The sequence below is a fragment of the Bison bison genome, unplaced genomic scaffold (genome assembly GCF_000754665.1).
Source record: "Bison bison bison isolate TAMUID 2011002044 unplaced genomic scaffold, Bison_UMD1.0 scf7180017864043, whole genome shotgun sequence".
Taxonomy (NCBI): domain Eukaryota; kingdom Metazoa; phylum Chordata; class Mammalia; order Artiodactyla; family Bovidae; genus Bison; species Bison bison.
In genome coordinates, this window is record NW_011494615.1 from 5,430,634 (window position 1) to 5,445,284 (window position 14,651).

General features: G+C 45.9%; 1 protein-coding gene across 2 annotated transcripts in view; it reads right to left on the reverse strand.

Annotated features, from left to right (window-relative positions):
- Positions 1–14,651, reverse strand: part of ARPP21 (cAMP-regulated phosphoprotein, 21kDa) — a 163,863-nt gene that overhangs the window by 50,171 nt on the left and 99,041 nt on the right. For both annotated transcript variants that reach the window (XM_010835537.1, XM_010835535.1), the window contains 4 exons: positions 9,985–10,166; positions 8,933–9,028; positions 7,592–7,837; positions 3,908–4,034 (listed from right to left, as the gene is read on the reverse strand). In XM_010835537.1, the coding sequence (XP_010833839.1) occupies positions 3,908–4,034; positions 7,592–7,837; positions 8,933–9,028; positions 9,985–10,166 (651 nt within the window). The remainder of the gene's footprint in view (positions 1–3,907; positions 4,035–7,591; positions 7,838–8,932; positions 9,029–9,984; positions 10,167–14,651) is intronic.

The following is a 14,651-nucleotide window of genomic DNA, read 5'->3' on the forward strand; positions in this document are numbered from 1 at the left end:
AGCAAAGGTTTTAAATCAATAATCCAACTTCCTACCTCAAAAAACTATAAAAAGTAGAGCAAAATAGGGCTAAAGGAAGAAAGTAAGAGCAGAAATCAATAAAATTGAAAATAAAAAATAGAGAAAATTAATGAAACAAAGAGGCAGTTCTTTGATAAGATCAACAAAATCGATAAATTTAGCAAGACTGTCTGATTCTTTGAGACCCCGTGGACGGTAGCCTGCCTGCCAGGCTCCTCTGTTCATGGAATTTTCCAGGCAAGAATACTGGAGTGGGTTGCCATTTCCTCCTCCAGGGGATCTTCCAGACTCAGGAATTGAATGCAAGTCTTCTGCATTGCATGTAGACTCTTTCTCAGTGGAGCCACCAGGGAAGCTCTTATGAAAATTAAGAGAATTTAAAAATTATCATTATCAAGGTGGAACAAGACATCACAACATATTCTGCAGCTATTATAAAAATAATAAAGGAGGGATTTCCCCTGTGGTTCAGTGGTTAAGAATCTGCCTTGCAATGCAGAGGATGTGGGTTCAATCCCTGGTTGGAAGCTGAGATCCCACATGCCACAGGACAACTGTGGGCCACATCCACGGAACCGGCACAGACACCTAGAGATGCCCACATGCCACCACAAAGAACCCCCGAGTGGCAACAAAGACCCAGTGCAGCCAAAAAACAAAAAACGAAAGAAAAACAAAGGAATAGGAAAGAACTACTGACAACTTTATAGCCATAGATTCTACAGCTTAGAAGAAATGGGCCAATTCCTCAGCAACCACAAACTACCAAAGCTCAGCAAAGATAAAATGGTAATTGGAAGAGTCTTATAACCATAACGAATTTATAATGAAAAAGTTCCACACATTATTTTCAAATAAAAAGAAAACAAAATATTTCTGATTCCGCAAATTCCCAGGCTCTGACAGTTTCACTGGAGAATTCTAACCAACATTTAAAGATTTAGCACCAGCTTGACACATTTGGACCAGAAAACAGAAGAGCAGGAAACACTTTCTAATTTATTTTATGAAACCAGCAGTACACTCTAATACCAAAATTAGGATGTATTCATTCCCAAATGCCTAGTTAGGAAGGTATATGGGGCTTTATAAGCTCATTTTTGTTGCTTTTAGGACATGCCCAAGATCTTGGAGAACCAAGAATGAAGCTATATATACATATATTTTGCTTTTTAAGTCAACTAAAAAGGGAATTTGGAATTGGAGACATGATCTAAAAGGAACTCTTATTTTTTTCCTTCCCAATGTGTGATTCCTATGCAGATGTCTCAGCTGCTCTCTGCCATTTGTTCCTGACCAGCTCTGCAAAATAACATGGAAGCCCACGTGAGTTGGGAGGCAAGAGTCCAGGTTTTCAAGTTGTTCTGCTGTTAGGCCAACTTGTGTACTTAGAGAATTAGTTACGTGTTATCTGCCTTGGTAACATGCTGGCTTAGTTACCAGCATGTTAATTTCTATAGGATCATCCACACCAGGAAGTAAAGGCAAAACTAGTAAGTATATTTATGCTGTTATGATAAAAATTGGTTAACACGCAGGCTTAGGAGGCTCTCTCTAAGAGAGTCCACCGACACAGCGGCTACCCCAAATAACTCGCCATGTCCCTTTCGGAAGTCACTGTTGGTGCCGCTAAGCTCGGCTAAAAGCTTCCCAGCTGTAGGGTCCCAGAGCCCCTTTTACCATCACGGAGCCATCGCTGAGCTGTGTTCCTTGGGTTTTATTAGCAGAGGTGATTCTCAGGGAGATGACCAGCTGCCCTCCCAAACACTCAGTAAATTCAGGAGAGGTGGAAAACGCTGGGGAATGTTAGGCCTGACGTCAGGGGTCGTGCTCCCTGAACTAGGAGCTTAGGGCCCGCATGTGCACACTATGTTATCAATTTCAAGGATGATGCCGTGCACGTATCATTTTGGCGTTTCTCATCTCCCCACCCCCCACAGACACTGCCACTCACTTCCTTGACACCTGAAGCACCAGCTGCTATTTTGAGCAAGAATCTGACTTACAATGCCTTCTTCTAATTATGTGTCATTATCTCGCCTTGGGGCTGCAGTTCCCTGGTGACGTGGAGCCATGGGACATGTCAGACTCACTGGGTTGTCATAAATGCTACCAGTTAGGTCTCCCTGAGATGGGGAGAGTGGTTTCTGCATCCCCAAATTCTCCCACAGTGTTTAAAAAAGAAGCAAAGGCCAGATGGATTCTCCCTTGTGCTGACATGCATCAGTGAAGGCAGTGGGGAGTCTGAGGTTTGCTCTAAAAATCTTATTCTGTTACCTAGTTAATACATTCATCCAACTTATTCAGCCCCTCACACAGACCCAGAGCTCACAGTGCAACTGGCTCCCACCCTCTGGATCTGCATTTTTGTATGTGAACTATACGCCAACAGAGGACTAACATATCCTTCAGAAAACTCTCAAACACTGGCACTCAACTAAAATTTTAAAACTTCTTATAATTAGATATTGACATCTTTCTTCTTTTAAGGGCATCAGTGACCAAAAAGGAAACTGCTATAGTTTCTGGACTAAGAGCTAGATTATAAATTAATTCTTTGATAAACATGAGCAGACAAAAAAAAAAAAAAAAGACAGTTCAGAATGCAAACAACACTAGAGACTGTTATCTAAATTGACAGCACAGTTACCACCAGCTTGAAAGAGATAACATTTTCCAACAAGGAAAGAAAATATGGCCAAACACCTATCTTAAAATAACTAATAATTAGAAATCCTTTAGTGCTCTCATTACGGCAAAAGTGTCAATTCAGAGGTCGAAATATATTCTTTCCAAAACTGACACAGTGTTGAAAACTGTGTTGCCTGCTATACACGTCCTATCTTCTCCCACAGATGCTAAGTAGGTCTTGAGATGAACTAAAGAACAGATAGCCACTCCCAACACAGTTAATAAATGATCCCTCCCAACTGACAAAATGCCAGCCCCACCAGCATGAGTATTCTTCAGGTGGGGATTTGTACTCATCCTTGGAAAGGATGGTGCTTTTGGTTACAATGTACAAAAGCTGTGTTTTTCCTGTATATTTCCCACCCCCACGTCTCACACATTACAGAGGCACATACACAGATACAGTGTGGAAGTCGGACGACAGATGGGAACACGTGCTCTAACGTATCGCCCTACTCACGGAAGGCAGGGGCCCCCGGCCAGGGGGTCTTCAGCAGGACCATCGGCGGCTCCCCCCACTGTGTGGGCAGCGGGAGGGACACCCGTGCGTCCCCACCGCAGGTCCCTCGCGCCTGCCGGCTTCCTGCTGCCGTTGGGGTGGCGGCGTCCCGTCAGGAGTGTGACACAGTAGGGAAAGAGACCGGTTCACTGTGAGACCTGCTACTCACTCTCGGACAGTGCCTCGGCCCCCCTTCCCACTGCACAGCGGCTGCCGCAGGCGGTGAATGGCCCTCCAGACTGTGAGCCCAGGTCCGAGTCCCATGGGGACACAGGCTGAGGTGTCAGTGACCTTCTTCTCAAGACACTGCCTTTTTTTATGGTGCTACAGAAACATCCTAACATGGTCCCCTAGCCTTAGGAACAGGGGAAGACGGGTGGGGGAGAGTATGAACTAGGAAGATGGGGAGGTGGTTGGCTCTCAGCTTTCAGAGGAAACTAAGAGGGTCCCCGAGTCAGTTATATAGACCGTGTTTCGCATGCGTGCTGGGGAGGCCGGGTAACGTGAGTTTCACCTCGTGGGACCTGTCACTTATCCACACAGAGTTAATCAAAATGCTCCGTTATCTTTCCCGGGGAAGGGAAATGAGCTGATTTGAACTGTGAAGCTTGGATGCTCATCCAAAGAGGACAGCTGAGAGATGTATGTGCAAAATAACTCATCTGGAGGAGGAAATGGGCAACAGATTCCAAGTACCTGCTGGCTGCGCCGTCGGCGGTATCTGCTGGCCCCTCTGAGCACTGAACTGAACCGAGGCCATGGGCCGGTACTGCTGCGTGGTTGAGGTAGGGTACTGACCAGACGGATAATAATACACAGGCATCTGGGGAAGGAAGGGGACAATGGCAGGACATGAGGGCTGCAAACGGAGTAATGTTTTTACACATAAAATACATTGTCATCTTATGACATAATGTGAATACAGTAAATTGCAAAGATGGCCACCCTGCCTACATGCATACGCATGGAGTGAGTGAAAGTCACTCAGTTGTGTCCAACTCTGTGAGCCTATGGACTGTAGCTTGCCAGACTCCTCTGTCCATGGAACTCTCCAGGCCAGAATGCTGTTCCCTTCTCCAGGGGATCGTCCCAATCCAGGGATCAAACTCAGATCTCCTGCACGGCAGGAGGCTTCTTTACCATCTAAACCACCAGAGAATCCCAAGAATGCTGGAGTGGGTAGCCAATCCCTTCTTCAGGGGATCTTCCCGACTCAGGAATCTAACCGGGGTCTCCTGCATTGCAGGTGGATTCTTTACCGGCTGAGCTGCCAGGGAAGCCCATGTATGTGTCACCAATGCCATGACACAGGAATGATGATTTCTGAGGCTTGTATGCCTGATCCTTAAGAAGACTTGCAGCTTTCACTCTTTCAGGACAGAACCTAGCCACTAGGAGAAGAAGTCCAGACTGCCCAGCTGGAGAAAGAGGCCATGTGGAGGCCAGAGGCTGCCCAGCCAAGATCCCAATGCTCTGACTCAAGAGTGAGGCCCCATGCGACCTTCCAGTTCCAGTAAAGCTGCCTGGGACAGCACCACGTGGTGAAGGGGCGGGCCATCCCCATGGAGTTCCGCCACAAATTGCCGACCTGGCTGTGAGCTAGACAATGCCTGTTGTTTTAAAGTGCTGAATTTCGTATTTTTTTAAATGCAAGAAGAGTGAATGAAACAGTCAACAATGACAACACATTTTTAGGGTAGTTTTAAATGTGATTGGGCTTCCCTGGTGGCTCAGCTGGTAAAGAATCTGCCTGCAGTGAGAGACCTGGGTTCGATCCCTGGGTTGGGAAGATCCCTTGGAGAAGGGAATGGCAACCCACTCCAGTATTTTGGCCTGGAGAATTCCATGGTCAGAGGAACCTGGTGGGCTACAGTCCATGGGGTCGCAAAGAGTCGGACATGACTGAGTGATTTTCACTTCACGTAAATGTGATCATCTAACTTGAATCGTTTTTCTAATGGAAACACAAGTAAGTCATGAAATCTAATCTCCAGCCTAAAAGGATCAGAGGATGAAATCATGAAATAAGGGCAGGTCCAGCAGAGCACTTATTAGAGTGGCACATACCCAGTATCTCCCCTCCAAAAAAAAAAAAAGAATATTCAATCTAAAAAGGAATATAGATTAAAAAAGAATATTCAGTCTAGAAAGGGATATAGGTCAAAATTATTGTTTATGTCACCTTCTGTCACTTTCTCCTGACTGGGAATGACTGAAAATATTCTAATTACTTCCAGTAAGATTCGAATCAAATGTCTACTGACCTGGAAAGATTTCTTGCCTGTCTCAGGTCATTTATATGAAGGCTCTTTTCTTATTAATCAATTACCTTTTATTTCTAGGCCTCTGACTTTTCTTCTATCAACTTCTTTAAAATGTAAGCAGAGGCATGCCAATTCACAGCTTACAAGGTTTATCTGTTTGGAATAAAGTGAGGAGCCACCTGTTTGAGCATGGAGAGTTTTATGGCTTGTCCTCTTTGCCTTGTCCATGCATATTTGCTTCACTCTTCTGGTGGGTTGGGTATTCATGGAAAGTCAGACAAAACTGACCTTTATAGTTATTAAATAGGTTCATTTTTCTGCATAAATTGAGCATATTTTCATATATGCCCACAGACCATACCGCATGTTCTTTTCATTATTATACATCATCGAGTCATTGAGTTTTAAAATGTTTAATAACTTGAAAATCACTGTGGGATATATCCTATACCTTTACCTGTGGTTCTTTTACAAAGAAGTTCAGAGATGTTCAGACTGGTCATGAACATGTGTTTTCTGGTTTTTTCCCCCTTCCCTCTATTTTTAAATCTATTAAAGAGAGAATCTATTAAAGAGCACACCAGTGCTCTGGGTTGTCTTTGCTCTAATATTTGCTCTAGTATCTTTGCTCACTAAAACTGGAATTCCTTCAATCAAGCAAGTACATCTTTTTTTAAAAAAGGCTTCAACTGAATATTCTGCCAAGTCTTCTCTTTCCCAATAATTAAATATTCTTAAAATCATTAATATATTAGTGAGGCCTGTTCTCCTGTAACTTAAAATGATTTTCCACATCTCCTTAAACCCGACCCTGATAGCTCAGTTGGTAAAGAATCTGCCTGCAATGCAGGAGACCCCGGTTTGATTCCTGGGTCAGGAAGATCCACTGGAGAAGGGATAGGCTACCCACTCCAGTATTCTTGGGTGGCTCCAGTATTCTGGAGAATACAGGTGAATACTCCAGTATTCCCTGTTGGCTCAGCTGGGAATCTACCTGCAAGGTGAGAGACCTGGGTTTGACCTGGGTTGGGAAGATCCCCTGGAGAAGGGGAAGGCTACCCACTCCATTATTCTGGCCTGGAGAATTCCATGGACTATAAAGTCCATGGGGTCACAGAGTCAGACACGACTGAGCCACTTTCACTTTAAACCCCACCAGTGACACCACTACATTGCAGAGAAGGCAGCTAGAGGTGACTATAATTATCACTCAAGATAAAATGAATGACTGGGTGAAAATCACTTCATGGCAGAGGATTCTGCATGGCTGCAAAAGCAAATAATTTATTCAAGATGTTAAGGCAATGCCACACATGATACAAAGGTAACACTGTACTTGAAACAGCTCCTCCAATGAGATATTTCATAATTAGCATGGAATTTGCTTGGGCTATGCATGCCTTGAAAATGGACCAGAAAACGCCTCAGTGCATTTTACATCTTGACAGTAATCACTTGCAATATTCAGCAAGGGATGCCCAGGAGAGCCCCAGAGATGTTTGGTGGTAAAGAGTAACACATAATCAGTCTTTGAGAAGACAGTAAAAATCAGTGATCTGTGGTGTCTTACATGCTCAAGTCAATTAAATATGATTAATGGCTACCTGTGGGCGGGTGTGGGAGGCCGTAGCCCCCAGGGGAGAGGAGAGTACAGTGGAGGGGGCTTAGCTTCCTCCTTTATATTCTGAGAGGAGCCCCCGATTAGCTCCAGAAAGATGCTAATGAATGGATAAGAAAGGAAACATGTCTCCAGAGCAGCAGCAGGAGAGATGCAAGGCCCCCAGGGGCTGACTTCCCTGCTTCCTTCCCCAGGGCTTTCCTGCCCGGAGCCATCACCATAGTGAGCCTCATCCTGCAGGAGGTGATGCTCTGCCATGGCCTCTGCACCAGCGGCCTAGACAGTGGGCCATTCCCTCTGGTCCTGGGGACACAGGTCCGCTTCACCCAACTTCCTTTCTGAGCCCCATAAGCACAGCTGGTGGACAGGACAGACCAGGACCTGTAGGCTGGGAGTATCAGTATGCCCCAGAAGCCCGAGGTGGGAAGAGTTGGCGATATTCTACACGGAAACCGAGCTCAAGGTGTTCTGGCTCTACCAGCTCTGGGTCCCACTCACCTGTGTGGGTGGAGGCTGATGCACGAATCCCTGTGGCGAGGCAGGGGGTTGGAGGACTTGCTGGGAGCCAGAGAAGCTCCCTGTGGGAAGCTGCTGACCCGTGGAAGCAATGACGTAGCTTGGCTGCTGGGTGGGCTGAGGCAGAAGGGACGGCGGGTAGACGGGACCGGCAGGGGGCTCAGGAGTCCCCCCGGAGGCCTGCCGGCTCAGGGTCATCTGGCCGAACTGCGTGGCCACGTCCTCTCTCTGCAAGCCATCGAGAGAAACCAGGACATCAGCAAGGCTGGCTGAGGAATGGCAGGGGCACACAGAAGCAGACGCAGGACACAGGCTTGTCCTTACCAGAGACAGAGGGGGCACGATTTGGGAAAAAATAAATGAAAGGAACTCTCTGTCCAAAACAAGAGAACGTAACAAGGGAAAATAGATTTTAAACTCAGAGATGGTCAATAGGTTGACCTGTATTTCTTTCTTTCAATGGAAACAAATGATTATTTTTTCACTGTGGGCTCAAGATCCTCAGAATAACAGTAGAATGAAAAGGACTTGATGGTCTATCCTAGAGGGTCATCTGGTCTACCAACAATAGCCCACAGGCTCTGCCTACTGGAGAGAGACAAGAGGGACTTGTACTGCCCTTGGCTGCTGCAAAAATGGAACCAGGGCTAGAGTCATCAGCAGGCTGGGTGGAATTCCACTTGTAAAGGAGTATTTATTCACTGCCTGGCCTAAAGTTAAGAGAGAATGCTCACTCTCATTGTCCAAAAGGACCTAGTACATTGAGGGGAAATGAGAGGGCTCTGGAGGACTGGGATACTAGGGGAACATCTCTATCAGGAGCAGCAGGTGATGTCAGTTACCATCTAGATATTGACTTTAAGTTATTTGCGAACCCTCACACCAAACTCATGTGTCTCTCTCCCCCTGACTTCTAACTCAGAGGACATCCAATTCCTGCTTAGCTTGTACATGCCTTTTTATATTTTTTTGGCCGTGCATCATGGCACATGGGATCTTAGTTCCTCGACCAGGGATAGAAACCCTGACCCCTGCAGGGGAAGCACAGAGGTCTTAACCGCTGGACTACCAGGAAAAGTCCCAAGCTGGTAAACTCTTAAAAAGGGTATCAGACTGCAGGAGCATTAAACATAGGACAGATGACAGAAAGGAAAGCATTCTTTCTGGAGAGGAGTGGCAATGTTCTGGAATGAGACATTCACACACCACGTTCCCGCTGACAGTCAGCTCAGGGCCCCCCACCCAGCATCAGTCCACCCAGCAATAGTAAAACCGGAGAACACGCTCTCCCAGGAGAAACATCATCCCCACAAGATACAGTACCAGGGGGAACTGCGGCGTTGGCGACACAGGCAGGAGATGCTGGGGAGGAAAAGACACAGCTGGGTATTGCACGGACTGGGAGGAAGCCTGCAGCCCCTGGACAGATTGGAGGAAAGAGAAAGCTGATCAGGTTAACAGGTGAGTGCTGGGGGTTGCAATCCCACTTGCCTCTGAAGCACACCACCATCCCGCACAGGCAGTCTTGGTTCAGTGCATCTGGAGAGGGGGCCAGCCACTGATGGGAAGACAGAGCCAGGCAGGCTGGCACCAGCCAGCCTTGGGGAAGGCTTGCTGCCCAGATAAGAAATCATGTGCGTGAAACGTCTGAAATAACTGTAAAGCACTACAGAATTTAAAGAATTTCATTTAGTTTTTTTAAGAAATATTGTGAGACTTTTCATGTTGCTGTTGGTGGTCAGATTCCCTGGCTCTAAAAATATAGTCCAAAGGCTAAGAGTTGCCAGGGTGAAAAATTTTCCTAAGAAGCAAGAAAAAAACAAAAGAAAACTGAGGTTCACCTTGGCAACTTCCCTGGACACCTCAGGTTTCTGTGGCTATTTCCACGTGTTGCCCTAAAACAGGAGGGGAGCCCTACGTCTGTCCAAGGCGCAGGTGAACAGCCAGGCCACCTTGGAATGAGCTGGTTTCTGTTCTTCCCGTTGGTAAGACATTTCATATTGTGTCTTTGCAAACATGCGCACTGCTCTGCATTGGGAATGATGACAACGGGCTGAATGGGATTGAGTTCTGTCCCCAAGTCAGGCTCCTTGATCATACAAGCAGCGTTTGTCATTCCTGTTCCAAGCACCACACCTCAGCATGCAAGTCACTGGATGGGGTGGGTGCTCAGATCTATCAACACTTAAGGATCCAGGTGAAGTCCCATTAGCCTATCAGCCAGGGCTCTCAGTGGCCAGCTTTTATGATGGAGTTGAGTGGACAGGGGTGGTATCCATGGGAAATAGCCCCCTTCCTGATGCATCACATGTCTGAGGCTGGCGTGACCTCCATCTCTGTGCGCCTCCCCTCCAGGTCTTCCCACCAGCTCTTACCTGAGTGACCAGGGGGCTGGCCATTTGTGGCTGGGCTGGCTGGACCTGCTGTTGGGGCTGCGGGGAGGGCTGCTGCTGGGGCTGTGGCTGGGCCTGCCCCACCATTGCACTACGCAGGGGCTGCTGGCTGGCTGGGGGGTTGTAGATGGCGGGGGTCCCATCAGGATTCACGAAGGGCTGGCCTGCAATGGGACCATACCTTGGTCAAGGAAAACTTCTCAAGCCCTCTTTGGACACAAAGAACCCCTCTGAGAGATGTTCAAAATGGAACCTGAAGACAAGGGCCAGTGGAACCCCGGGATACCAGAACCTTCACCAGGGCGAAGACTTGACAGTTTAAGATTCATCTGGTTGAGCAAAATAACGGTATAATAAGCCCAGAGCAATTTAAGATACTGCAAATAAAGCCACCACCTTCAGGGTGATTCGCCAAAGCTAGGAGTACTTGTGCGTAGCAGCACCCGGAGAAGGAGGCCCATGGAGCCCTGGGTGTGCTATCCTGTACCTCGCAGCCACCAGCGAGGTAACTTACACTGAGATTAGGGCTGTTTTGCATTGACAGCTCCGTGGCATTCAGTGACTCATTATTTACCAGTACGTTTGCTTTGCTTCCACTGGGCTGCTCACCAACTCAGAATCATTATCTGTTCCACAAATATATGTACAACCAGAATATACAACACGCATTCATTCACTTCTCTAAGGAGACAGCGGCCGGGGAGGGGACTGAGATTTTGAAGGCGGTGCATAATAAATCCATCACAGAACCATCTGGTCACAGGGAAGCAAATACACATTGTCTTGTCCTGTGAAATACTGGCGTGGTTCACTGTTATTGCTCCTGCCATTTGAGGAGTGTTTTATAGTTTACAAAATAGTATCACTGGGACCTCATTGGGCCTCCGAGGAAGAAAGGCGTCATTGTGTTGTGTTTCTGAAGAGGAAAGACAGGGCCACTAGGAAGGTTACAGGAATGAGGGGCTGAAAGGAGAAGGGTAAGGAGAAGCAAATGAAAGAGAGGGGATAAGAGGAAAAGGGAGGTGGGGGAGAGAAGAAATGGGTTTCCAATATGACAGGTGCAGCAACAAGCATCTCACACCCAGGGTCTTCTCTTCCAAGAATCCCACAGATGTGCAATCTCATTCCACTCTATTATTTTTTATTCATTTGGCCATGCCACGTGGCTTGTGGGATCTTAGTTCCCTGACCAGGGATCGAACCTGTGCCCCCTGCAGTGGGAGTTCTAACAACTTAACCTCCAGGGAAGTCCCTCATTGCACTTTTAGAGACAAGATAATCAGGGTTCGGAGGGCCCAAGCAACTTATTCAGAAATAAATGAAGCAGTAAGTGAGACAAGCAATGACTCTGGTCCATTCACCTCCCATCACACCAAACAACTTTGGTGAATTACCCAAGTTTGCATGATGAATACATGGGACAATGAATGAGGTTCCATGAAAAAAAAAATCCAACCATAACTGAAAACTGTTCATTAACACGTGAGAAGTTAGGATAGGTGTGGGTCATGTTTCAAGGTGGAATCACCCTCAGGATTGGTAGAAAAAGAAGACCCAGAATATGGGTGAAGAGATGGGCAAGGTGCCTACAGGTAAAGAGCAACGGACTTAATTTCAACTCATTTAGGAGCTGACATGGGACTTCCCTGGCCGCCCAATGGTTAGGACTCTGTGCTTCCACTGCAGAGCACACAAGTTCAGGATTGATCCCAGGTCGGGCAACTAAGATTCCAAATACTGCATGGTGTAGCCAAAGAAAACAAAAAAAAACCACCTTCCTTTAAATACTGATGAACCTATGTGCAGGGCAGGGAACATAGATGCAGATGTGGAGAGCAGACTTACGGACACAGCAGGGAAAGGACAGGGTGGGATGAACTGACAGAGTAGCACTGAAACATGTGCATTACCATGTGTAAAACAGATGGCTGGTGGGAAGCTGCCATATGACACAGGGAGCTCAAGCCCGTGCTCTGTGATGACCTGGAGGGTAGCATGGGGGTGGTGGGAGGGAGGCTGAAGAAGTATATGTATATTTATGGCTGATTCACATTGTTATACGGCAGAAACCTACACAACATTGTAAAGCAACCATCCTCCAATTAAAAATAAATTTTTAAAAGTGAACAAATAAACACGGATGGCTCTGGAAAAAAACACCTTCCTTTAAAAAGATTAGGAACTGACATGAAAGCTTTAGCATTTCCCAAATTTTCAGCACTGCCCTCAATGTGTGTGTGTGTGTGTATCCAACAAGTAACTTTATATGCTGCATATTCATGAACATACCTGCCAGAATCACAGAAGTTCTAACAACAGTTTCATAATTAATCACAACATGCTGTGATAGAAAAGCAAATGTGCTAGAATTGTAGTCACAGAACAATGACTAAATTTAGAGGGTTTTTAAAAAATGTTCTCCATAAGCACTTGTTTCTCTACCATTGTTATTTAATTTTAGCTATGTTTTATTGTCTTATTGTTCTTTTTTCCAAAATAACTCTTCTGAATTAAAAAAAAAAATCTGCAACCCATTTTTTGCCTGTAAAACCCAACAATTCAAGAAAGAATGAAAAAAAATAGCTCAGTTTACAAAAATCTACTGGCCCATTTGGGGTTCTAATCCTTTGTTCTCTCCTCCTATTTTGTATCTTACTAGGTAAGAGGAAAATTTTAGGTTCTTAACATTAAAAAAAAAATAGCAACTACATATGAAATCACTTTCAAGTCAGCCTTACTCTATGCTCACACACACACATAAACACAAACATGCAAAGATGGAAAACAAAAAGAAAATGAACTTTACTATTTCTATCACTTTTTCTTAAATTGGATTTTTTTTTAAACTGCTATTTGTGGATTTTTGGTCACACCATGTGGCATGTGGGATGTTAGTTTCCTGACCAGGGATTGAACCCGTGCCCCCTTCATTGGAAACGTAGAGTCTTAATTATTGGACCAGAGAAGTCCCACTATTTCTGAGACTTTTGATTTACCCCAGTGAGAACAAAGGAAGTGTGAAAAATTGACCATACTTAGGGAGAAGGAAATGGCAACCCACTCCATTATTCGTGCCTGGAGAATCCCATAGACAGAGGAGCCTGGCGTGCTACAATCCATGGGAAGAATTCACTTGGGTAGGGAGAGGGGACAGGCTCTTCAGGAAAGAGAACATAGTATAAAAGATTGCTTTTTATGCTCACCAAGGAACAATGGAGAGAACTGAGGAAAATAAAAAGAGTCAAGACAGATGCCAGGGAAGAGACCAAAAACAATTTCCTATGAGGGCCGGGAGGTGACTCTTGGTTTTCAAATCAGGCTCTGATGGCCTCTCTGTTTTCTACCTATTCACCAATCCAGGTGCAATTACGACTGAGTACAGACAGCTAGTTTGAATGACAGCAGCTGAAAACCAGAGGAGAAAGGCTCACGAGCTCTAGGACTATCCCACTTAGCAGAGGTTTTCACGTCAGAATTGCAGAAGCGTGCCCAGCAGGCCTGGCACGGGTCCTGGCAGGTAGAGAGGGCGTAGTGACAGCAGTAAGCCAGGGCTATGAGCCGAGCCCGGGTTTGAATGCAGAGCACCCACCACTCTCAAACACGTGCCTTGAGGTGAAAAACGTCTCCGCTCTTCACATCGACATGTGTAATGTGCAGCCCACATTATGTTACTAATGGATAATGACTGAGCCCCTGCATGGGACCAAGGCTCTGTTATCCAGGGATGCAAAACAAAAACAAAAAACTCAGTAGGACATCTCCTCAGAAAGGGCTTACAAATGGGCTGGTAACAAGGAAATGAATCCAGGGGCAGTTCACACTAAAAAGAAAGTAATTATAAGCTCTTGGTTTCCCATACTAAAGCATGGCCACTATGTACCTGGCAGAAGGGTATTTATTTATAAAGAAAGGGAGGGTATGTTGGGAAAAATGTTTTCCTTCCTAGTTCTTAAAAAGTGAGCAGTCAAATGACAAAGAAGCTGATGGTTATGGATAAGCAAAGATTACTTCAGGTCTTGCAAAGACATGTTTTTAGACAGCACACAAAAAAATTCATGGCGCATTCAAGCTCAAGGCAGGAGAAGTTCAGATAAATTGATTCTAGACGTCCTGTGAAAAACAAAACACAGAGCATTATGGAAGCCCACGAGGAGCATTCGGAACTAACCAGCCCTCAAAGGCAGCTCAGAGTCAAAGTCCTTGCAGATGGTGCATTCTTGCATCTCACGCTCCTGAACTTTAGCCAGACAAAAGCAGAGCAAAGTGGCAAAACAACATACCCAGACACTAACAAGGGCGTGAGGGATGCCAATGCCTGTTGACATCTCTGGATAGCACCACGTTGACAGAAAACTGCCAAAGATGAGCCTTCGGCTAGAAATTTCCCGAAGGACGCTGAGTCTAAGACAGCTGGAGGAAGGTGCATCTCAAGAGTCAAACCCAGGCTTGCCTGGCAAGGATGAAGGCATGGTCCAGAGATAACTCTCGAGCAAAGAGCCTCTGATTCCTTCATCCAGATGCACACAAAGCAAAGAAACAGCGGTCAACGCAGGTCCAGAGTTAGAAATGGACCAAGTGGGAGCTGAGTCTAAAGCCAGACAAAGTAAAAAGTCCTGGTTGTATCTGGGGAACCACAAGAATGTATATGG